At 51.9% G+C, this 25,386-nt stretch overlaps 2 protein-coding genes across 2 annotated transcripts in view; one reads left to right on the top strand and one right to left on the bottom strand.

The window, feature by feature from the left end:
- Positions 1–23,341, top strand: part of LOC136541674 (glutamine-dependent NAD(+) synthetase) — a 31,093-nt gene extending 7,752 nt beyond the window's left edge. The window contains exons 7-14 of the mRNA XM_066533682.1: positions 494–629; positions 1,429–1,567; positions 2,475–2,651; positions 2,798–2,965; positions 14,877–14,972; positions 22,387–22,515; positions 22,585–22,844; positions 22,955–23,341. Coding sequence (XP_066389779.1) covers positions 494–629; positions 1,429–1,567; positions 2,475–2,651; positions 2,798–2,965; positions 14,877–14,972; positions 22,387–22,515; positions 22,585–22,806 — 1,067 coding nt within the window. The 3' untranslated portion in view covers positions 22,807–22,844; positions 22,955–23,341. The remainder of the gene's footprint in view (positions 1–493; positions 630–1,428; positions 1,568–2,474; positions 2,652–2,797; positions 2,966–14,876; positions 14,973–22,386; positions 22,516–22,584; positions 22,845–22,954) is intronic.
- Positions 12,147–14,836, bottom strand: LOC136541675 (uncharacterized). Its single transcript, XM_066533684.1, has one exon. It carries the CDS (start codon positions 14,184–14,186, stop codon positions 12,147–12,149), a length of 2,040 nt encoding a protein of 679 aa, XP_066389781.1. The 5' UTR covers positions 14,187–14,836.
- Positions 23,342–25,386: the final 2,045 nt, after the last annotated feature.

The raw sequence follows: 25,386 nt of genomic DNA, 5'->3' as shown, positions 1-25,386 counted from the left end.
TATGTTGTGTGGTTTGACTGTATGGTGTTGTATGGGTTCAAAACCCTTTTTTCTTCTTAATATATGATACATGGCTCTAATTCATACTGAGGGTTTGCGCTGTAATTCAGACATTTGAAAGTGGTATGATGGAATACTTGTAATTCAGATATTTAAAAATAGGTATGATCGAATACTCTATTGACATCATCTCCATTTTTTTTCCATTGGAGCTTGATGTAATTGAATAAACCAAACAGGTTGATGATATATACACCATACTAAATAATTGTCTTATGAGTTGTGAAGTTGCAAGCATCATTTTTGCTGCCTATGTGAAATTTATGCCTTCTTTAAATCTGCACTTGAGCTGATATGACCGAAGTCTGTGAATTGCCCACATTTGAATTCTTGTCAAATATCTCACTGGACGAAGTTCCTGGTGTTCTATTTCCTCTTGATTAATTGATCAAATTTTGTCAAAAGAATTAATGATCATGTCAACAACCTGCAGATATAGAGAAAGGAGATGAGCAAGTTAAGGCGGATGCTCTTCGGATTGGGCAGTATAAAGATGGGGAGATCCCCACAGATAGCAGGGAATTGGCTAAACGTTTGTTTTACACCGTTTACATGGGAACTGAAAATAGGTGAGTTTTTCTTTGTAGTGACCTTATTCTACTGCGTGCCCTTCCCATTTCCTTTTTCTCAAACACAAGAGAGTTGTGTATCATTTCTTTAAGAAAGAAGAGAGTACAAAGGGAAGTAGAGAAACCCTAAAAACACACACCCAAGACACAGTCACAAGATACACTCCTAACACAACTTAATGAGAAAACAGAAGCAGCAAGCCAATTGCAGCAGCTGGCATGGGTACTTTGGCAACACAAAATCCCCACATTAGGCCAATTCTCCAACTACCCTCACATTAGGCCAACTCTCCATATAGCTGCATGGGTACTGGCAACACAAAATCCCCAGTTTCAGTGTGGAAAAGAAACTTCAAAGATGAAGTTACTGTACAAGATGGATCATGGCGATAGTCTTTACTTCCTTTTTGATTTGTTTCCTTAAACTCTGTACACATGTTTTCTTCTTTAGTTTAATTGAAAACAGCTTGTGCTGTGGGGATTGGGGAACCTCCCCACAATTTTTCATTAAAAACGTTGTATTTGGCACATGCATGGCTGTAGTTGAAGTTTGAATTTTTCCTTGATGTGATGGAAGTGTTTTAATTTCTAATTGCTACAGCATTGTAACATGATTTTTTAAATGGTAATCATGTGATGATTTCAATGTAAATCAATCCAAAGAATTAAATAGGAGATATCTGCTTTTCATTCATTTTTGTTTAATTTGTATTCTAGATTATCTGTGATTGTAGAAGTTTTGTTTGTTGAAGTTGTAGATTGTTAGTCTGCTTTATTTACATTGCCATGTTCTGGACAGTTCTGAAGATACCAGATCACGTGCCAAAAGGCTAGCTGAGGAGATTGGTTCATTCCACCTGAATGTACCCATTGATAGTATAGTATCTGCTTTTCTTTCCTTGTTTGAAACATTGACTGGGAAGCGACCACGCTACAAGGTATTTCTTCAACGTGACTTCAGTTTACTAAATTACTGCAGTGCAGAGAACATAAAAATAAACTAGACCAACCTAGGAGGAACTAGGTGGCATTTCATTAAGAAGAAAATAAGCACCCAAATCGTGTCGACGAGGACTTGAACATGAGTGGTCTGGGTATACATGACTAGCCAAGCTAGCTCAGATTCGTGTGCAGAGAACATATATATTTGAATTCATGTTTATTCACCTTTTCATAGTATTTTAGTCTGTGGCTATTGTTGGACTGAAAATTTTGCTTAATACCCCTTAACAGGTATGCCATGCAAACTTTAACTATTTTTTCTTTTGCAATAATTGTGAAATGTGGCCTGGGCAATGGGTAGTTAGGCTTAGGTGGCTTTGGTCACTGTCAGGCTTATCTCTTATGGGTTAGGTTCTCTTGTCTCACTGGCATTTTGGGCTTCTGGGAGGAACTACTAGCCCTGACCTCAAGACACAAGGAGTCAATGAAAAAAGGGGAAAAATTGCCACCCCTACATCTAAGGGACATTACGCTTTTATACTCTACATACCTTAGCACCTTATATGTAAGGCCGTCCTTATAAGTTACCAGTCCTAGATCTACAGGCTTTAAAATATAGATTGGTATCATGAGTGCAAGGGGTTTCGATGATATTGTTGTGGCCAAAAGTTCTCATTAGCATTTAGCAAGGATAATAGATTAAAATATTGATGGTAGCCAGCCGATTGGCATCTGGCTACCCTTCAGCGGTAAAAATATAAGACCGAACAGTACATATGAGTTTCATTTTTTTCCTCAAACCATGCACGAGAGCTGCGTGCCATTTCATTAAGAAGAATATGATTTTCAATTTAAGGGAGGGAGTCTATTTTACTACCCAAAAACATTTCTTGTTTGCTTCAGATTGATGGGGGGTCAAATACCGAGAATCTGGGATTGCAAAATATTCAAGCCCGAATCAGGATGGTGTTAGCCTTTATGATGGCTTCTCTAATGCCATGGGTCCACAACAAATCTGGGTTCTATCTTGTTCTTGGAAGCTCGAACGTCGATGAAGGGTTACGTGGTTATTTGACAAAGGTAACGCATTGCCCAACTTAGGTGTGTCTTTAGATTGCTCCATAGATGCCCAATGGGTATGGCATTTGCTTTATGATTTCTGTAACTGCAATATATTGTTTGCTGGTGTGCGGAAATGGTAATAACACTGTTCTTGCTTTACAAAGTATGACTGCAGTTCAGCTGATATAAACCCCATTGGAAGTGTAAGTAAGCAAGACCTGAGGGCTTTTTTACGATGGGCAGCACTTCATCTTAAGTATTTTTCCTTGGCCGAGGTTGAAGCTGCACCACCTACGGCAGAGCTTGAGCCAATACGGGCAAACTACAATCAGGTATATATAAACTTGATCTCCAACTTTTATATGGAAATCATTAGAAGTCATGTTCGATATATCTGCATAAATCTGTAGTGCAAAATTGTGAAAACTTTGAACTTTTACTCGAGGCTTGTACCATGGTAGCGCTCATGCATGCTCATTCACACATAATGGTATAAAATTTAAGTTCTTCAGATGTTATTAAGATGAACCAGAGAGGGCTAGAAAGCCTCATGTAGACATGGAGGCTAAAACTGATATCACACTGTTTACAATTGGACCTGACATTATGCATAAGAGCTGAAAGGGGGATCCATGGACTGAATTAATTTTCAAAGCACCTTTGCTTGATATGGAAAATGTTGGCCTTGAAGATCACTTGTATGCATTCAACATCCTAGCTGTTCCTTCTTAATGCAATGATATGCAGTCCTCCTGCGTATTTGAGAAAAAAATCATCCTAGCTGTTCTGATTGATCTTCTTTGCTTTAGGGAGTTGCTGTTATTTTTATCATGGTGTTGTTTTCTGTTTGTATTAGCTACTTGGATTCCATATTAAGTGAAATTAAATGTATGAACTCCTTTCTATGACCGAAAGTTACATAAATTTTCAGTGTCATGTTGCATTTTCCGTGGGTCTAGTTTCTCTTTATGCAGTTCGTATCATATCTTCCTTTTGAGGTGCTCATTGAAAATTTGACTGTCCCATGCCCTTGTGGCTAATGCATGTTTATGTAGACAATTGGAATGCATTTGTACAGATTAAAATATATAGACTGCCCTTCTCCTGGTTGAACTGTCGAGGTTTGACATAAGAAGTAGCAGATAATTTTCAATTCATTGTGTTAGTGTTACGACGTCGTGCTTTGCTTCGGAGGAAGTAGGGAGGGGATCGAGGAACGTGAGAGCGTGCAAGGGGTCGGCGGTCTGGAGCCGTGGTTGCGGCGGCAATAGATGACGATGAACAGTAGATGGCGATGAAATGGGAGACGCCAGGCGCCCAAGGGTGACTTGTAGTCACAATCCCAGGCTACCTTTCCATTCACCAAGAGTTGGACTCTTATACAATTGACTCTAACAACTTGACGTTGAAAATAAGGATTCAAGTTGCTAACAAACTCAACCCCTCTAAGACTCCTAATAATGCTAACAAACCCAATCTTTGCCGGACCTGTTTGGCTTACCCACGATGCTTGCTCCTCCTCTCATATGTGACCCCGACCATAACATCTCTCCCCTCCTCCGGAAACAGCTCGTCCTCGAGCTGGAACTCAGGATGAGCAACGCGAAACTCGGTGACCGACTCCCAAGTCGCCTCAGAAGCTGGCAATCCTGCCCACTGAACAAGCACGTGCCACTCGCCGCGCCGGAGACTGGAGTGGAGCACACGGTCAGGGCAAAGAAGCGGACGGCCATGACGAAGAGGAGGCAATGCTGAAATTGCTAATGGAGGTGCACCACGGAACGGCTTCAACACACCCACATGATGTAGAAGTTAAGTCCTGCTCCCAGTTATCACTTAGTTATCTGTGCTTAATTATGTTTCTGCTATTAAGGCCTTGGGCAGCACAAGTGACTGTGCAAGTACCCAGGCAGTTAGCTGTTTAGTTAATGCTCTAATGAGCCATCAATGTAATCAATGTGCTACTTATCTCCTATATATGAAAGAGCAGTCGCCTGGGTGTGTCATCCCTGGCTGAGTAAAAACCTCCAACAATTGGTACCAGAGCCTAGGTTAGACACCTCTCTCTCATCTTCTACTCGAGCCCCCTTCCCTGCTTTCTCATCCATGGCCTCGACATCTTCTGAGCGCCGAAGGAAGGCTGCCAAGGGCGTCAGCGATGCGGAGGACTCCTCTGGCCGGGCCGCGCGCTTGAAAGTTGCAGAGGAGGCAGCTGCGCAGGCGGTCCAGGCGGCGCGGCAGGCGGCGGCGGCTGCAGAGGAGGCGGCAAGGACCGCGCGGGTGCTGAGGGAGGAGATTGCAGCAGAGAAGGAAGAAGAGGAGCTGGAGTATGAAGAAGGAGAGGAGGAGGTCAAGAGCCCGCGCCGGAGGTCTCCATCTCCGCCAGTCCGCAGGCGTGGCCGCGGTGGCGGGCGTCGGGAGTCGCCTGTGTACGACAGGGTCGTATACAGGGACTCGGGCAGTGGCACGAACTGGCCGATGCTGTCCAAGACGAACTACCACGAATGGAGCCAAGAGATGAAACTGCGAATGCAGGCCCGCGATCTGTGGGACGCAGTTGAAGGAGAGCGGGTCTCGTTCCGCGACGACCGGCGGGCTATGGAGGCGATTGTCGCAGCGGTTCCCAAGGAGATGGGGATTCCGCTCATCGACAAGCGGACGGCGAAGGAGGCGTGGGACGCCATAGCTGCTGCGCGCATCGGCGTGGACAGGGTCCGCCGCGCGACGCTGCAACGCATCCGCCGCGACTGGGAGAACATCAGTGTCAAGCCAGGAGAGAGCGTCGAAGATTTTGCCTTCCGCCTCTCAACTCTGCATCGACAGCTTGTCCTTCATGGTGATCAGGACATCGATGAGAGGCGTGTGGTGGAGAAGTATCTGCGTACAGTACCGTCGAAGTATGCGCAGATTGTGGTTGCTATTGAGCAGTTTCTGGACTTTGACATGCTCACGCTTGAGGAAGCCACTGGGAGGCTCAAGGCTGTTGATGACCGTGAAGAGCAAGCACCTACCGAGCCAATCACCGTCGGCGGCAAGCTCATGTATACTGAGGAGCAATGGCGCGCACGCTGGAAGAAGGAGAAGAAGAGCGGCGGGGATGATTCTGCTGGCTCTAGTTCAAAGAATCAGCGCGGCGGCGGCCAAGGCGGCGGTGGTGGCCGCGGTCGCGGCGGCTGGCGAGGAAAGGGTCGTGGCGGCGGCCGCGATGGTGGACGCTGTGGCGATACCTGCCACAATTGTGGCCAGGAGGGCCACTGGGCAAGAGACTGCCCTCATCCACGCCGAGACAGAGATGGTGACCGTGATGGTGGCGGTGACCACGGCGGCGGACGGGGCAGAGGCCGTCGTGGCGGCGGCCGCGGTGGCAATCAAGGCCAGCACGCTGGTGGCCGAGGGGGCGCAGGCGGCGGTGACGGCGGCCACAATGGCCGTGTGCAGTATGCAGAATGCGAGGATGATGGGGCTCTGTTTCTGGCGCATGGGCTCGTTGATCTTGATAAGTGCGCGCCGGCATACACCTATGCTGCTCAAGAGGTGAATCTGGAAGAACCAAAAGCCCGCGCCTTCCTTGGTGCCAATGGCGATGAAGAAAAGGCAGATGTGTGGTACCTTGATTCAGGAGCTACACACCATATGACTGGACGGCGTGAGCTCTTTTCTGACTTGAACACGGACGTGCGAGGCACGGTCCGATTTGGAGATGCGTCCAAGGTTGACATCAAAGGCATCGGTTCGATTGCTTTCGAAGGAAGAACTGGTGAGCATAGGGTGCTGCAGGGTGTGTACTATATACCAGCCCTGAAGAATTCCATTATCAGTCTAGGTCAGCTTGACGAGACTGGCTCCAAGGTGGAGATATATCACGACGTGTTACGTATCTGGGAACACACTGGCCGTTTGATTGCCAAGGTGAAGAGAGGGGCTAACAGATTGTACACACTCCAACTTCATGCAGCCCAGCCACTTTGTCTTGCAGCATGCAGAGGAGATGTAGCGTGGCAGTGGCATGAGAGGATGGGGCATTTGAATTTTGATGCACTCCGCAGACTTGGGAAGGAGGAGATGGCGCGCGGTGTCCCGGTTATTGACCATGTGGAGCAGGTGTGTGACACCTGTGTCACCACCAAAATGAGAAGGCGCCCATTCCCAGCTGCAACACAGTACCGTGCCAAACAGCCCCTTGAGCTGGTGCACGGCGATCTTTGCGGACCAGTGACACCTGCAACACCTGGAGGGAATCGATATTTCCTGCTGCTCGTCGATGACGCTAGCCGTTTCATGTGGGCAGCGCTCATACCAAGCAAGGATGCAGCAGCAGAAGCCATCAAGCGCATCAAACTGAGCGCAGAGGCGGAGAGTGGTCAGAAAATCAGGGTGCTTCGCACCGATAATGGAGGAGAATTCACAGTTGCTGATTTTGCTACCTACTGCGCAGAACAAGGCATTAAGAGGCACTTCAGTGCTCCCCACTCACCTCAGCAGAATGGGGTAGTTGAACGGCGCAATCAGTCAGTAGTGGCCATGGCAAGGGCACTGCTTAAGCAGAGGGGCCTGCCAGCTCGGTTTTGGGGGGAGGCTGTGATGACAGCAGTCCACATACTGAACCGATCACCGACACGTGCGTTGAAGGGGATCACCCCATATGAGGCCTGGCATGGACGTTCACCAACTCTGGGACACATGAAAGTGTTTGGGTGTGTGGCATACACAAGGAAGCTCAGTCAGCTGCGCAAACTTGATGACCGCGGCGAGGCCGGCGTGTTTATTGGTTATGCAGAAGGAGCTAAGGCATATAGGGTGTTTGAGCCTGTGAGCGGGCGTGTCAGGATCAGCCGTGATGTTGTATTTGATGAAGAACATGGCTGGGATTGGTCCTCGCCGGAATCTGGGCCATCAGCTGTGAACAGTAGTGAATTCATAGTTGAGTATGTCTGGTCAGAGGAGGTGAGCGAACCAGCGCCGCCGTCGTCGCCTCTGCTCCCGGATTCACCAAGAACACCCGCACCAAACAGCCCAATTGGAGTTGAAGGAGCAGAGGGCTCCGCATCAACTCATCCTCAAGCTAATTCTGCTCCAGCGGCACTGGAAGTGTCACCACCGCCACCAAGTCCTCAGATTGAGCATGCCACGCCTCTGGAGGATGATGATGATCGACTGGATGCTTATCACGAGGATGAACCACTTCGCTACAGAACTGTCAGCAATATCATTGGCCAGCAGCCCACACCGCCACCTGCAACTCGCCTGTTCGCAGAGCTGCATCTAACGCACTCTGGCGAACCAACTTCGCATACTGAAGCCAAGAGAGATCCAGCGTGGTGCGCAGCAATGAAAGAAGAGCTGCGATCAGTAGAGAGAAACAAGACCTGGGAGCTTGTGAAGCCTCCTGCTGGTCACCGTCCAATCACCCTGAAGTGGGTGTTCAAATTGAAGAAGGACGAACACGGTAATGTTATCAAACACAAAGCCAGACTTGTCGCTCGTGGCTTTGTCCAGCAAGAAGGCGTGGATTATGATGATGCTTTCGCCCCTGTCGCACGCATGGAATCCGTTCGAGTCTTGTTGGCTCTGGCGGCACAGGAGGGTTGGTCTGTTCATCAGATGGACGTCAAGTCCGCATTTCTGAATGGAGACCTCAACGAGAAGGTATATGTGCATCAGCCGCCTGGCTTTGTTGTTGCTGGACAAGAAGACAAGGTGTATCGCTTGCGCAAAGCTCTGTATGGCCTACGGCAAGCACCAAGAGCATGGAATGCAAAGCTTGATTCAACATTGAAGAAGAAAGGTTTCAGACAAAGCAACCATGAAGCTGCAATCTATAGGCGAGGTTCTGGAAACTCTCTGTTGCTTGTCGGTGTGTATGTGGATGATTTGATCATCACAGGGGCCAAAGAGCAGGATGTTGAAAGCTTCAAGGCTGAAATGAAAGCAACATTTGAGATGAGTGACCTCGGGCTCTTAAGCTTCTATCTGGGCATTGAAGTACAGCAGAACACCGATGGCATCACCCTTAGACAGACTCACTATGCCAAAAGGATACTGGAATTGGGTGGTATGGTGGACTGCAACCCAGCAGCCACTCCTATGGAGGAAAGGCTAAGATTGAGCAAGAAGAGTACAGCCAAGGAAGTTGATCCAACACAGTACAGGCAGCTGGTTGGAAGCCTGCGATATTTGGTTCATACTCGACCTGACTTGGCATTTGCAGTCGGGTTTGTGAGTAGATTTCTGGAAAGGCCCACCATAGAGTATCAGCAGGCAGTGAAGCGTATCCTTCGGTATGTGGCAGGCAGTCTGGAGTATGGCCTGCACTTCACCAAGGCATCCAGTGAAGCCAGATTCATTGGCTACTGTGACTCAGACTTGGCTGGAGATATTGACTCAAGCAAGAGCACTACAGGTTGTCTATTCTTCCTAGGCAACAATCTGGTCAGTTGGCAGTCCATTAAACAAAGAGTGGTTGCCTTATCTAGCTGTGAAGCAGAGTATGTTGCCATGACTACTGCTGCAACACAAGCTCTGTGGCTGTCCAGGTTACTTGCTGAATTGTTGGGAAAGAAAGTGGAAGTAGTAGAGCTGCGAGTGGATAACAAATCAGCAATAGCACTTGCAAAGAACCCTGTCTTTCATGACAGAAGCAAGCATATCAGAATCAAACAACACTTCATCAGAGATTGTGTTGAAGAAGGCAGCATCAAGACTGAGTTCGTCGCCACAAATGATCAACTGGCAGACATTCTGACTAAGGCCTTAGGCAAGGCCAAGTTTGAAGACATGAGAAGCAAGATTGGGATCATGAAGATCAAGGATGGGGGAAGCAGGTCTTAGGGGGAGAACTGTAGAAGTTAAGTCCTGCTCCCAGTTATCACTTAGTTATCTGTGCTTAATTATGTTTCTGCTATTAAGGCCTTGGGCAGCACAAGTGACTGTGCAAGTACCCAGGCAGTTAGCTGTTTAGTTAATGCTCTAATGAGCCATCAATGTAATCAATGTGCTACTTATCTCCTATATATGAAAGAGCAGTCGCCTGGGTGTGTCATCCCTGGCTGAGTAAAAACCTCCAACACATGAAACACGTAATGAATCCGTGCACCTGCTGGCAACTGAAGGCGGTACGCCACTTCACCAATACGCTCCACCACCTGATAGGGTCCAGCATATTTAGGACCCAGCTTGCCACGACTGGCGGGGTCCAGAGCCTGGGTGGACCGATGAAGGAGGCACACAAGCACCCAGTCGCCTACCGCAAACTCCAGAGCACGATGACGAGCATCATAGGAACGCCGTGCATGCTCCTGCGCCTGAAGAAGTCGGGAACGCACTTCCAGAAACTCGTCCCGGTTGGCGAGAAGCTCATCGATTGCCGCAGTCTCGGCACGACCAGGCACATAGGGCAGCAGCTCCGGCGGCGCACGGCCGTAGACCACGGTGAATGGCGAGGTCCGAAGAGCCGAATGGTAAGCGGTGTTGTAACAGAACTCCGCCCAAGGAAGCCAATGGAGCCAATCGCGAGGACGATCACCAGTGAGGCAGCGAAGGTACATGGCAATCGTCTTGTTAACAGCCTCAGACTGTCCATCAGTTTGAGGATGGAAGGTTGTACTCATCTTCAACCGCACACCAGCCTGCCGGAAGAGGTCACGCCACACATGGCCGGTAAAAACGGGGTCGCGATTACTGTCAATGGAGTCCGGAAAACCATGTAGGCGCACGATGTCGTGGAAGAAGGCACGAGCAACCGACGCAGCCGTGTAAGGGTGGCCCAACGGAATGAAGTGGGCGTACTTGGAGAACCTGTCGATGACGGTGAGGCTGACACTCTTGCCATGGACCTTAGGAAGGGCCTCGACGAAGTCCATTGCAATGTCGGCCCACACGAGACGGCACGGGCAACGGCTGCAGGAGACCGGTTGGGTGTAGAGTCTCTGTCTTGTTGCGCTGGCATGTGGAGCACGCCCGCACAAAGTCCCGGACGACGCGGCGATCATGTTCGACGAAGAACTCGGTGCGGAGGCGCTGCAATGTCTTCTGGATCCCCTCGTGCGCGCCCGTGTGCGCCAGCTGGAGTACGTCGTCAAGCACCGACGAGGAGGCCGGCACGAAGACGCGCCCCTTGTGGAGCACGAGCCCCTCGCGCAGCCCCTAGTCGTTGCCATAGTCACCGGCGGCCACAGCGTCCTGGCACGCGCGCAGATCGACGTCGTCCTCAAACTCACGTCGCAGCTTGTCGAACAGCTGGAGCGTGGGCATAGAGAGCGTCACCACGGTCGTCTCCGGACCATGCAGCACCGCCAACAGAGGTTTGTCGCCATCCCGTCGAGACAATGCATCGGCGGCGATGTTGAATCGTCCTGGTCGGTACTCCACCCTGAAATCATAACCGATTAGTTTGCTGATCCAATGATGCTGTGGGATGGTGGATAGGCGCTGGTCGAGGAGGAATTTCAACGCATAATGATCTGTGCGCACGACAAAGGCCTGCCCCCAAAGGTACGGGCGCCAGTGGCGAACGGCCTGCGCCAGCCCGATCAGTTCCCGTTCATATGCCGCCACCTTCAAGTGCCGCGCCGCAAACGGCCGGCTGAAGAACGCGATGGGGCCTGCCCCTTGATGCAAGACAGCCCCAAACCCGGAGCCTGACGCGTCGCAGTCGACCACAAATTCCCGGTCGAAATCTGGAAGATGCAGAACCGGGGCCACTGATAGCGCCGACTTCAGGGCTATGAATGCTGCTTCGGTAGCCTCTGTCCACAGGAACGCGTTCTTCCGCAAGAGGCTTATTAATGGCGCCGCGAGGGTGCCATAATCCTTGATGAACCGCCTATAATATCCCGCCAAGCCGAGGAATTCGCGGAGACCACGCGCCGATCGCGGCTGCGGCCACGATTGCACCACTGTGACTTTGGATACGTCCATGGAGACACCTTCATGCGAGATCACATGTCCCAGGTACTGAACTGATGTAGCAGCGAATGAACACTTGGACTTTTTGAGGTGCAGCTTGTGGGCGCGCAGGACATCCAGGACCGCGCGCAGTCGCAGAAGGTGCTCCGTCCACGTGGCGCTGTAGACGAGGATGTCGTCGAAGAACACAAGCACGCAGTGTCGGAGGAACTGCTTCAACACTAGGTTCATGAGCGCCTGGAACGTGGACGGCGCGTTGGAGAGCCCAAACGGCATGACCAAAAATTCGAAGTGGCCGTGGTGAGTGCGGAACGATGTCTTAGCCACATCGTCAGGGTGAACTCGCACTTGATGATATCCCGAACGGAGATCGAGCTTTGTAAAGAACTTGGTGCCGTGGAGCTCATCGAGTAACTCCTCAACAACTGGTATAGGAAATTTGTCCTTCATGGTGGCCGCATTGAGGGCGCGGTAGTCCACGCAAAATCGCCACGAGCCATCTTGTTTCTTGACGAGCAACACCGGTGCCGAGAAAGGAGAAGTCCTGTTGCGGATCGTGCCTTGCTGCAACATCTCCTCACATTGTCTTTCCAGCTCATCCTTCTGGAGCTAAGGATAGCGATAGGGACGAACCGCTACGGGCTCTGTGGACGGCTTGAGGTGGATCCGGTGGTCACACGCACGAGCCGGAGGCAGGCCCGTCGGCGCCACGAAGACATCAGCATATGAGTCCAGTAGGCACTCGAGCGGTGCAGGCTCGGTCCCCTTGGCCGAGAGCCCCCGGGCGGCGAGGAGGCCACCTGTCGGAGGAAAGGCCGCGGACGGCGAGCCCACACCCCGACACAGCACGCGACGCCCCTGGTATGTGAACGCCATGCATAGGTTGTTGAAGTCCCAGAGTATCGGGCCGAGCGTGCGGAGCCATGTGACGCCGAGTACCATGTCGTAGGAGTCCAGCGGAATGGAGTAGCAGTCAACCTTGAAAGTTTCCCCGCCGGTCCGGAGGTCGACGTCACGAGCCAAGCCGCGACACATGACGCGGTCACCATTGGCCACGACGACATGGGCACCTCCGCTGTCGTGGAACTGAAGTTCAGCGCGTCGTGCGGCGGCACCACTGATGAAGTTGTGTGTCGAGCCCGAATCCAGGAGCGCGGTAAGCTCATGTTCGCCCACTCGAACGCAAAGCTGCATGGTGTCCGCCGTCCGGATACCGGTGATCGCCGAGAGAGATATCAGGGGCTTGTCCGGGTCGAACGAGGTATCAGCCGACGGCGTAGCTGGTGCGTCGTCGGCGTCGTCCGGCTCCTCGACGATGTAATTGGTGGCCTCGAGAAAGAACAGTCGGGCACACTTATGGCCCCGGACGTACGGTTCATCACAATTATAGCAGAGGCCCTGCTTCCTGCGCTCTGCCATCTCATCCGGTGAGAGCCGCTTGAATGCCCGCTGCGGTGTCGTCGTGGAAGAAGAGGCCGCTGCTGAGGTCGCCGCGGACAAAGCAGGTGGGATGGGCGGCGCCCCCGTTAGCCGACGCCGCTGCTGGGCAGGCAAGGCAAGCGGAGCCGGCGCGTTCCGGCGCTCGTATGCGCGCGCCAGATGCATGGCGCGCTGCAGATCCTGCGGGTCGTGAAGCTCCACATCGACGCGGATGTGACTCGGTAGCCCACCCGTGAAGAGCTTCGCCTTTTGACCCGGAGAGAGACGCCCGACGTGCGCCGCTCGGGCCTGGAACGCTTCCATATAGGCATCCACCGTCGAAGTGAAGGGCAAGCGCGCCAGGTCCGACAGGTGGTTCGTGCCGAGGGGAGGACCGAAGCGCTGCTGGCACAGCGTGCGAAACTCCTCCCATTGCGGCCGGCCGGCGTCGGCTTCGAGGACCAAGTACCACTGCTGAGCAACTCCGGTGAGGTGGTACGACGCGAGCCAGACTCGGTCAGCATGGCGCGTCTGGTGGCCATTGAAGAATTGTTCGCACTTGTTCAACCACCCGAGGGGATCTTCCTTCCCGTCGAACGTCGGAAACACCAATTTGTGGTACTTGGGCACCACCTGTCCCTCCAGCTCCGGTGGCACATGCACACGGGACGTAGGGGATGCCATTGGCGCGGAGGACACCGGCACCGACCCCCGCAAGATGGACTCCTGGGACGGCACGGGGGATAGCAAGTGAGGAAAGCATATCTGGCCGATCGGAACACCGAACGGATGAGTCGCCGTGGCGGGCAGCGTGGTCGATGCAGGCGCCGAAACCAGTGGAGCCGATGGTGCCGCAGTGGGCACCGCGGACGACGTGGGCGCCGCGGGGGCCGGCTCGGAGATCCCCGGCACCGACGCCGCTGGAAGGGCCAGGGCGGCGTCCAACCCAGGTAGAACCGGCAGGGCGCGGTCGTCTATCGCGGACACTCGCGTCGCCAAGTCCCCGATGTGGACGTTCATCAGCGCCATCTGGTTCTGGAGCCCTTGGATGGCTTTGGTGAAGGCGTTGAGCGCGTCCGTGGGGATGGCCGTCAGTGGTGGTGCCGGCGGTGGCATGGTGGTAAGCGGAAGAGACGGCTCAATGGCGGCGGAAGTGGTGGAGATGGCCGGCGGCGTGGAACCATCGGAGGTGGGAGGCCTGGTCGCCGACGAGGTCCCGGACGTGGCCATGATCTCTGATACCAGGTTGTTACGACGTCGTGCTTTGCTTCGGAGGAAGTAGGGAGGGGATCGAGGAACGTGAGAGCGTGCAAGGGGTCGGCGGTCTGGAGCCGTGGTTGCGGCGGCAATAGACGATGATGAACAGTAGATGGCGATGAACAGGGAGACGCCAGGCGCCCAAGGGTGACTTGTAGTCACAATCCCAGGCTACCTTTCCATTCACCAAGAGTTGGACTCTTATACAATTGACTCAAACAGCTTGACGCTGAAAATGAGGATTCTAGTTGCTAACAAACTCAACCCCTCTAAGACTCCTAATAATGCTAACAAACCCAATCTTTGCCGGACCTGTTTGGCTTACCCACGATGCTTGCTCCTCCTCTCATATGTGACCCCGACCATAACAGTTAGAATGCTCATTAATAGCTCATTGTTGTTGTTGTTGTGTGTTAGAATGCTCATTAATAGCTAATTATACCTTTTTCTGCTTAAGTAATGCTTCCATCTTCACTTCAATATCTGTTAGACTAGGTTCAGTTTAGTATCATCCTCATATTTCTTTTTTTTTTCTACACTATCATTAAGTTCATTTGTTTGTGTCTTAACCAGCTGACAAGGAAGTTTATATCATGTCAACTTGACTATTTTCCTTTTGTCCATCTTGACTCTCATTTGACCATATTTATATTTCATTATTAGTTGGATGAAGTAGACATGGGAATGACATATGAGGAGTTGTCTATATATGGAAGGTTAAGGAAAATTTTCCGATGTGGTCCTGTTTCAATGTTTCAGGTATGTATTTTAATATTTAAGGGCTTGTTCAGAACACAGGGATTGCACAAGGAACCCTTTGATTTCCACAAGAATCAGAGAAAATTATTTGTCCCTAACAAAGCCTTGATTATTTTATTCCTCAGCATTCTGTTGAAATTGTATTTTCCATTTGCAGCGCAGTTAAAAATTTTATGTGCTGTCTGTCTAGCTTTATCAGCATATTGACTGCAGGATAGATTTGTATTATGAGGGATAGCATTTTTTTTCTTTGTTATTATTTACGCTATGTTTTAAATTTACCCATGTATAACAACTGAGCCTTCCGTGGTTAGCAATTTCCTTCTAAAGTATTTTTGTAGCGGCTTCTGTGTTGTGAAAAATCCTTCTTTTCTGTGATTTTGCCCTAATATTTTATATTTTTCATGACCAATTGCTTCACCTCTCTCCAGTCATGTGTAGGACTAAATGATTGAAAACTGTTTCTGAAGCACAAAAAGTAAGGGTTGTGCAAATTTTAGTTAATATAGGAATCAGTATGAACTTTGCAGGAATCTCATAGCAGCAGTTCTATTCACATGGGAATATTAAACTTTTCCTGCATGTTATATAGTGTCTAACATGAAAATTCCTAAAGAACTTTAACAGTTAACTGATACAATGACAATAACACAGTACTTGCTAAAGTTATCATAACTTTGTTGTTGTGTATGAGTTTGCAACTTGTTAACTATCATGCAGAAGAGGGCTAAACAAAATTACTTTAGCAAATTCAAAGAAGTTACCAAGGATGAGTCACATGTAAGGAAACTTAAAAAACAATTTGTTTATTTGGAGGACCCTAGATTATAGACTCGGAAATTGGGAAACATTAATCGTTGTCTTCTGCTTCGTTAAAAACTAAAAAGATGTGTATATGAAGGTATATATTCTGCAATTGTTATGACCGGTATACAGTATAAGAGGCGCAACTGGTCCAATAGTGGCTGAATAGGCCCGTTTAGTTATTGTTTACAGTGAATTAATATTTACCTATTAGCTTGAGGGTTATTTCGTAAAAGGATATTTTAGAGTATAAATTATTGTAATTGGGATTATTGAGAATTAAGCAGAAACAATCTTAATTGTTTCCGGCTTCCCCCAGGGAGCCGGGATTTGCCCTAGCCGCCCCCTGTCATCTTCCACGCCTGCAACCTCGCGACGGCGCCCAGCCGCCGGCAGCGAGGCTCTAGGCCTGCTCCTCCTCCCTCACACCCATACAAGCTACGCAACGTTGCTGGTAGGATCAGGAATCCTATCAACCTGGTATCAGAAATGTCAGGTTCTCCTCCACTCCCTCCGCTGCCGCAGTCCAGTTTTCCCCCAATCCCTCCGCTGCCGCAGTCCTCTTCCTCCGCCGTGTCGGCGGTATCCTCTACGGCCGCCTCCCCCGCGTCCTCGGGTGCCCGGCCCCTTACGCTGGACTCCCTCGCCGAGGTTGTCGCCGAGATGTCGGCGAATATGGCCGTGATGAACCGGAGTATCGCGGCGATGCAGGCCGCGTGGACGGGGCTCACGCAGCAACATCCTCCGCCAGCGTCATTGCCTCCACCGCCCCCGCCGCAACCCACCCTCCCCGCGCCGGCCGCCGCGCCCGCAGATCACTCCGCGGCGGTGCCGCCCGTGAGTCTGCCGGTGCTTCCGAGCACTGGACTCCCCCTCCACATGCTCCCGTGGCCGCCTTCGCCGTCACCAATCCCGTCATGGGCGATGGCGGGCTCCGCAGCCGCTCCGATCTACACCATGGCCACTTCCACGTCGACGGCGCCACCACCGCATGCCTTTGCGGGTGGGGATGTGTCCCTGCCTCTCACCCCCGGCGTCTTCTACGGTGACGCTGCGGGTAACCTCTACTACAGAGGCGACCCATCCTCGGCTGCGCTGCCCTCGGGGAACGACGCAGCGGTGGCTATCGCCATGGAGGGTGGCGCTCCCGCCGCCGTAGCTGTCCAAGGAGCACACGCGCCCCCGCGTTTCTACAAGCTGGAGTTTCCGACGTTTGATGGCAGCGCCGACCCACTCAATTGGTTGAACCACTGTGATCAATTTTCCGCGGACAGCGAACCCTGGACTCGGACCGGACCTGGCTCGCCTCGTACCACCTCCGCGGAGACGCCTAGACGTGGTACTACGCGCTGGAGCAGGATGAAGGCATGCCAGCTTGGGATCGTTTTCGCGCCTTGTGCCAACTCCGCTTCGGGCCCCCAACGCAGGGCACACGACTCGCTCAACTCGCGCGGTTGCCCTTCACTTCCTCAATACAGGAGTACTCCAACCGCTACAACGCGGTTCTCTGCCACGCGCAGTGGCGGACCCAGCGGGTAGTCCAGATAGGCCCAGGACTACCTTAGAATTGGGCCCAAATTTCTTTTAGTACTCTGCGCAGGCCATGAAAATTTGGCCCATTACTCGTCTCTCCCCGTCTGCGCAATCTCCGTCTCTCGGCTCTCCGTCTGCGCGAGCGAGCGGCCTTTCAAGTTCAAAAAGCTCTGCACCGTTCAGTTTTTTAAGGTGGGAGTTGTATCCCTGAGCAGGGGAGGTGGTACTAAGCAGAAGGTGCTTGGGAGGGGAAGGGGAATCGGGCCAGCATGCCGTAGGAGTGGGACATGGTTAGTTAGTTAGTTAGTTAGTTAGTTAGTTGGGCCGGCCCATCTTGCCACGTCCACGAAGGAAGAGCTGGAAGCACTTATATTCACGTACCATATGTGTTAATGCTACTACTTATTTACACATATTTGGTCAAACTAAATAAGTTTTACTTCTAGACGTACACTTACTTTAAGAGAGAGTGGCACTCCCTCCCTCTGTGAATAAATTAATATCTAGAATTGTTCTAAATTAAGTATTTTTAAGTTTGACCAAATATATAAAACAAAGTATCCAGTTTATGACATCAAATCAATAAAATATATTTCCATATTTTATTTATTTGGTGCCCATATTTTATTTATTTGGTGTCCTAAACATTGTTGTATTTTTTTCTATAACTTTGGTCGATCTTAAATTTTTTTTACTTAAGTTTTGAACCTTTCAATTGTATTATCTCAATTTGGTTAATTTATAGCCATTTTACCGAACTTTTTCTTTGAATTTTGTCGTGTTGCACATGAAATTTTTTTACTAGGACTACCCTGGTTTCGAATCCTGGGTCCGCCACTGGCCACGCGCGTGATCTGAACCCACGGCAGAAGGCCGAGCTCTACGTCGGCGGTCTTCCGGAGCACATCTAGGTGGACGTCGAGCTGCAGCACCCGCCTGACCTGCAGACCGCGATGTACCTCGCGCGGGCCTTCGAGCGCCGCGCGGCGGCCTTCATGCCGGCGCAGCCGCCACAACAGCGGGGTGGGCGAACACCACCACGGCCGTCCATTGCTGCACCAGCAACGGGAGGGGCTCCTGCCACCCAGCCGCCGGCCCTGTCTCCTGCGGCCACCGGTCAGCCGCGCTTTCGGCGTCTGACTCCGGCGGAACAATTGGAGCGGCGACGCCAGGGCCTCTGCTTCAATTGTGATGAGCAGTATGCGCGGAAACACGTGTGCAAGCGCCTTTTCTACCTCGAGACCGTCGACGAATACGCGACTGCATAAGACGAAGGGGCGGTGCCACCGGAGGATTCGGCTACTCCGGCAGAGGAGCCTACAGCTAATGCCCTTGTTGTCTCGATGTATGCTCTCGCAGGCATTCGAACGGAAAACACAATGCTCCTGCCTGTGTCGCTGAAGGGCGAACGACTCCTCGCCTTGCTGGACACCTGGTCCACGCATACGTTCCTCCAGGGCCACAGGATGCGCCGTTTGGGGCTCTCTTCCTCGGGCGCCGCGCACCTCCATGTCACCGTCGCCAGCGGGGAGCGCCTGCCGTGCGAGGGGATCGTCTGCGACATGCCACTCTCCATCGGTGGCGCGTCGTACCCGGTCACCTGCGTCGGCCTCGCATTGGGCTGCTTCGACTTCATCCTCGGCGTCGACTTCTTGCGCACCTTGGGGCCCCTCACCTGGGACTTCGACGCCCACACGGTGTCCTTCCAGCGGGACAACCGACGCATTACTTGGCAGTGCGAGGGCTCTCCACCGGCGCCTCAACACCTGCTGGCCATGGACGCAGCCGACCAGCCTCGGCCCTTGCTGGACAAACTACTACAGTAGCACGGCGCCGTCTTTGAGGAGCCGCGCGGCTTGCCGCCCGTGCGGCCATACGACCATCGAATCCATCTCCTTCCTGGCACGGCACCGGTGGCGGTCAGGCCGTACAGGTATCCACAGCTACAGAAGGATGAGCTCGAGCGTCAATGCGCCATCATGCTGGAACAGGGCATCATCCGGCCCTCTACGTCCCCATTCTCTGCCCCTGTCCTTCTGGTCAGGAAGGCGGATGCCTCCTGGCGCTTCTGCATCGACTACAGGGCTCTCAACGATAAAACATCAAAGGACAAGTTCCCGATTCCGGTGGTCGACGAGCTTCTCGATGAACTCCACGGCGCCAAGTACTTCACCAAGCTTGACCTCCGTTCGGGCTATCATCAGGTGCGCATGCACCATGAGGACATCGCCAAGACAGCGTTCCGCACTCACCAGGGGCACTTCGAGTTCCTGGTCATTCCTTTTGGCCTCTGCAATGCGCCGGCAACCTTCCAGGCGCTGATGAACAACGTCCTTCGCCCATTCCTCCGTAGGTTTGTGCTAGTTTTCTTTGATGACATCCTCATCTACAGCACATCGTGGGCAGCACACCTCCAGCACGTCGGCCTCGTCCTCAGCGCCCTTCGCGCGCATGGTCTCTTTCTCAAGAGGTCCAAGTGCTCCTTCGGCGCCTCCTCCGTGGCCTACTTGGGCCACGTCATCTCCAAAGACGGCGTCGCCATGGACAGCGACAAGGTGGAGGCGATCGTAGCTTGGCCGGCCCCCCGCTCACCCCGCGGCGTACGGGGCTTCTTGGGGCTGGCCGGCTACTACAGAAAGTTCATTAAGGATTTCGGGTCCATCGCTGCGCCCCTCACACGTCTCCTGCGCAAGGAGGCGTTCGCCTGGGATGAGGCGGCTGACGAGGCGTTCTCCAGCCTCAAGCGCGCTTTATCATCGGCGCCTGTGTTGCAGATGCCGGACTTTGATCGCCAGTTCGTGGTCGACTGCGACGCCTCCGGCACCGGCTTCGGTGCGGTGCTGCACCAGGGGGCGGGTCCCCTGGCCTTCTTCAGTCGGCCGTTCGCTGCCCGTCACATCAAGCTGGCGGCTTACGAGCGCGAGCTCATCGGCTTGGTCCAGGCTGTGCGCCATTGGCGGCCGTACCTCTGGGGCCGCCGCTTCCTCGTCCGCACCGACCACTACAGCTTGAAGTTCCTCCTCGATCAACGGCTGTCCACTGTTCCTCAACATCAGTGGCTCAGCAAGTTGTTCGGGTTCGACTTCACCGTCGAGTACCGGCTGGGGCGCCTCAACACCGCTGCCGATGTGCTCTCCCGCCGTGACGAGGACGGCCCCACGGCGATGGCTGTGTCCGGGCCCTCCTTCCGTCTCTACGACGACATCAGGGCGGCATTGGCGCTGGACCAGGAGGCCGGTGAACTCCTCCAGCAGCTGACCAGCGGGGCGCTGGATGCTCCGTGGCGCGCCGAGGACGGGCTGCTGCTCCACGGCAAGCGTGTCTTCATCCCGGCACATGGCGACCTACGTCCCTAGGTGGTTGCGCTGGCACACCAGGCCGGCCATGAGGTCATACAGAAGACCCTTGTTCGTCTCCGCCAAGACTTCTACTTCCCAGGTGACCGCGTATTGGTGCAGGACTGCGTCCGCTCTTGCGACACGTGCCAGCGGAACAAGACGCCGACAACGCACCCAGCGGGGTTGCTCTAGCCCTTGGCTGTTCCATCGCAGGTGTGGGCGGACATCTCTATGGACTTCGTCGATGGCCTCCCCAAGGTGCATGGCAAATCGGTCATCCTAACGGTGGTTGATCGGTTCTCCAAGTACGCGCACTTCATCGCCCTCAGCCACCCCTACACGGCTGCGTCGGTGGCGCATGCATTCTTCGATGGCATTGTGCGCCTCCACGGCTTCCCCACCTCCATCGTCAGCGACCGCGACCCCGTCTTCACCAGCACTTTGTGGCGTGATCTCTTTAAGCTTTCAGGCGTGAAGCAGCGCTTGAGTACGGCTTTCCATCCACAGACGGATGGGCAGTCCGAGGTGGTCAACCGGATCATCGTGATGTACCTACGCTGCGTCACCGGGGATCGTCCTCGCTCCTGGGTCGACTGGCTTTCTTGGGCGGAGTACTGCTACAACACGTCCTTCCAGACGGCGCTCCGGGCAACGCCGTTCGAGGTGGTCTATGGCCGCCCCCCACCGCCCCTCCTTCCGCTCCAGCATGGGGCGGCTCAGACTCAGGCGGCTGACACGATGCTTCGCGATCGCGACGCGTTCCTGGAGGAGGTCCGGGAGCGTCTCCTTCAGGCACAACAGTACGCCAAGCGGTACTATGACGAGCATCATCGCGACGTGTCCTTCGCGGTGGGCGCCTGGGTGCTGCTGCGCCTCCTCCACCGTCTTATGCAGGTCCTCGTCGCGCACTCCAAGGGCAAGCTCCGGCCACGCTACGCTGGGCCGTTCATGGTGCTCGAGCGCGTCGGGCCGGTGGCGTACCGTCTACAACTTCCTGCCGGCACTCGCCTTCATGACGTATTCCATGTCAGTCAGCTCAAGGCCTACACGGGAGCTCCCCCGGCTGCTCCAGTTCCTCTTCCGCCGGTGCAGGATGGCCGCCTTCTTCAAGCGCCTAAGCGGGTGCTGCGCGCTCAACTCCGTCGCGGCGAGTGGCGCGTTCTTGTCCAGTGGCAGGGGCTTCCAGTGGATGATGCGACATGGGAGCCACTGGAAGAATTCAAGGAGCAATATCCTGAGGTCCAGCTCAAGGACGAGCTGTTTGCCGAGGAGGGAAGAGATGTTATGACCGGTATACAGTATAAGAGGCGCAACCGGTCCAATAGTGGCTGAATAGGCCCGTTTAGTTATTGTTTACAGTGAATTAATATTTACCTATTAGCTTGAGGGTTATTTCGTAAAAGGATATTTTAGAGTATAAATTATTGTAATTGGGATTATTGAGAATTAAGCAGAAACAATCTTAATTGTTTCCGGCTTCCCCCAGGGAGCCGGGATTTGCCCTAGCCGCCCCCTGTCATCTTCCACGCCTGCAACCTCGCGACGGCGCCCAGCCGCCGGCAGCGAGGCTCCAGGCCTGCTCCTCCTCCCTCACACCCATACAAGCTACGCAACGTTGCTGGTAGGATCAGGAATCCTATCAGCAACCATCTTAAAGTGAACCTTCAACAGATAGTTTACTTTTGCAAATATGTTTGAGCGTAGTGGGGCCCTAACTATGCTAATACAAATTGCTGCAGAACCTGTGCCACAGTTGGTGTGGAAGATTATCTCCGTCTGAAGTGGCAGACAAAGTGAAGCACTTCTTCAAGTACTATGCCATAAATCGGCATAAGATGACTGTTTTGACACCATCTTATCATGCTGAGGTACCGACCTACTACATTTCATAACACCTGCCTGCTTGCTGTTCTAACCCTGCGCGGCCGCTTTTGCAGAGCTATTCACCAGAGGACAATAGGTTCGACCTTCGCCAGTTTCTGTACAACTCAAGGTGGCCGTACCAGTTTCGGAAGATCAATGAGCTTGTGCAAGAGATGGACAAAGATGGCAAATGGGAAACTTCTGCAGAAGGGAAGCTGAGAGGGCAGACAGGTGCGCAGGGAAGCGGAATGGGAGTTGTGGCGGCGGGATCTGCCAATCCCAGTGCTGGGTTCTGAAGTGAACCATACTAACACACGAGAGCTGGTTCCTCAAGGTAAAGCTTCAGCCAACCATTACATCTGGTTATAATTTTACTTGACCAGGATACCATTTCTGTGCTAACTTTGAAGTGCTGATGAATATTTTGGTTTTTGGCCTTGACAGAATAATACACCGGCCCCCAGGACACGGGCTGCTAATGTAAATTTGTCTGCTTGGTTCTCTTGGACTGCATTACTCTCCCTGCTAACAGAGCTGAAGTTGCTCTGGTAACACAAATTGAACCAATGATGCAAAATGTAGGGTACCAGTTCTTTTTCTCCCATTTTGTCTAGAACGATCTACAAAGTGGCAACAAAAGAACATGTGAATAAGATGGATTCCCTTTAATCAGATAGTTCGATCCGAAACGAACGGTGGTGAAAAAAAAAGGAAAACATTACTGTAAAGAACTGCTTAACATAAACTGTATTTCTTTGTTTTGCCAATGTCCTTTCTAAATAATGATGTGATGTGATTTCTGCTATGACTTAAATAAGTCCATATTTTGCACCTTAACTCTCCAACTTGTCTAATTTTAACATCAAATTTCAATACCGTTTTATTTGAGTATCTCAATTTTTCATTCCGTTTAATTTTAGTTTAGTCTTGGCACCTGGCACACTCAAAGCTTTTTTTTTTTTTTGTGAAATGGGAAATTTATTAAGAATAAGTAGTGTCATTACAAATAGCTGGACTACGACTTGAACTAATAGCTAATTGCGCTAACTCATGCCCAACTTTATTTTAGCTTCTTCCGATCTTGACAGACGACAGAGTCCTTCCATTTCGAGATGAGCTTCACTTTATTTTGGCGGCTTCTGATCTTGACATAGACGACAGAGTCCTTCCATTTTGAGATGAGCTTCACGCGTCAGAGACTAGAGCACATAGATTGGTCTTGCACATGGTTCTTCAACTTCTATGCAATTGTAACATAGTCGGTCTCAAACATCATTGTGGTATCAGGCCAACGTGATGCCAGTTAAATTCCTTCATGACACGCGGCCACTTCGGCTTCCTCAGCGTCCCTACAATGAAACAACAGGCGTCGCTATTAGGACCTGTTTGGCAGGGCTCCTCTCCGGCTCCGGCTCCGGCTCCTCCAGAGGAGCCCTGCCAAATGTTTTCTTAGAAGAGCCGTTTTTCAGTAAAAAACAGAGGAGCCGGAGCCGTTTTGAAGGAGCCATAATTTGTGGCTCCTCCAAAACGACTCCGGCTCCTCCGGAGGAGCCCCTCAGAAAGAGCCGTGCCAAACAGGTCCTTAGTTTGCATGACCCTCATGGTCCCTGATAACAATTCCTACTGCAGTTAATCTGGAATTAGGATTATATAGGCCCCATCCACATTGGTTTTCATAGTACATGCCAGTGGAATTCCTTCACGACACGCGGCCGCTTCGGCTTCCTCAGTCGACTTGGAATTAGAATTATAAGTCCTATGATTTCAAAAAAAAAAAAAAATTATAAGCCTTATCCACATTGATTTTCAGAGTACAGGATCAGAAGGTGTCCAATTCCTTCACGATATGTGGCCACTTTGGCTTTGGCTTCCTCAGCGTCCCTGCAATGAAACAATAGGCACCAAGCTGTTAGTTTCAGATGGCCCTCATAGTCCCTGATAACAACTCTCACCACAGTCGACACGAAATTAGGATTATAGGCCCCATCCACATTGATTTTCAGAGTACCAGGATCAGGCGGTGTCCAACGTTTTGGCTCTTGCACTCAAAGCAGTTAGGGCTTACTGGCTGTGGCTTTCAAATTAGATGGTGAAAAATAAGATTGCGTGCTTCCAAAAGTTTTGGATAAAAATGGCGATGATTTGGAATGATAGGAGTTCCACCTAAGGTTTTAAATATTCTATTCACGTTTTGACTTTTCTAAATACATTGATTTTACTATGTATCTAGACATAATGTGTATCAAGTGCATAGTAAGAGTTATGCACTAGATGACGAATACCTAACACTAACACTAGGGTGTAGGGTTACATACATCCTTGATTTAGCACCTTGACAATGCAATTAGCCCCTTGACTAATTCTACCAATCAGCTAGGGGCTCGAGGCTACACCTAGCGAGTGCGCTAGTTCACTCCTACTGGATACCCGATCAAAGCCTCCCAAGGGGCTCAAGCCTCACTCGGGGGCTCATATTGAGGAGCTCAGAAACGAGCGCGGACTTGCTTAGCCCTCGCCGCTCGGGAGTCCTGACCAAATGAGTCTCGGCGGATGTGGGCCCGGGACCCCTCATTTGGGTAGTCTCGAGGGCTCAACTAAGCAACTATCCTCTGATGAGAGGTGCCCCAAAAGGCTGGTGGATACCTCACCTTAGGACTCTACGTGCCTAAAAATATGTCAAATCCCTGATAGGAGCACATCGCAACCTCGTAGGGGTAGGTATCTAACACCCGTATGACGGAGTAGAAGACTGCCCCCCTCCTTGGCGTAGCGCAGCTAGCCTACTTTGGCAAGGGTCACACCCGGTGCATGATGCTACATGCCAAAGGCTCACGCGTCGGATCCCTCCTCCTCGCGGAAGGAAGGAGCATCGGCCC

This window comes from Miscanthus floridulus, chromosome 3 (assembly GCF_019320115.1).
Source record: "Miscanthus floridulus cultivar M001 chromosome 3, ASM1932011v1, whole genome shotgun sequence".
Lineage (NCBI taxonomy): Eukaryota > Viridiplantae > Streptophyta > Magnoliopsida > Poales > Poaceae > Miscanthus > Miscanthus floridulus.
The sequence above is the reverse complement of the archived record's forward strand: the minus strand, read 5'-3'. Positions and strand labels throughout refer to the sequence as shown.

Coding starts and splice junctions, on each gene's coding strand:
- LOC136541675 (XM_066533684.1), bottom strand. CDS start 14,186: ATGGCCACGTCCGGGACCTCGTCGGCGACCAGGCCTCCCACCTCCGAT.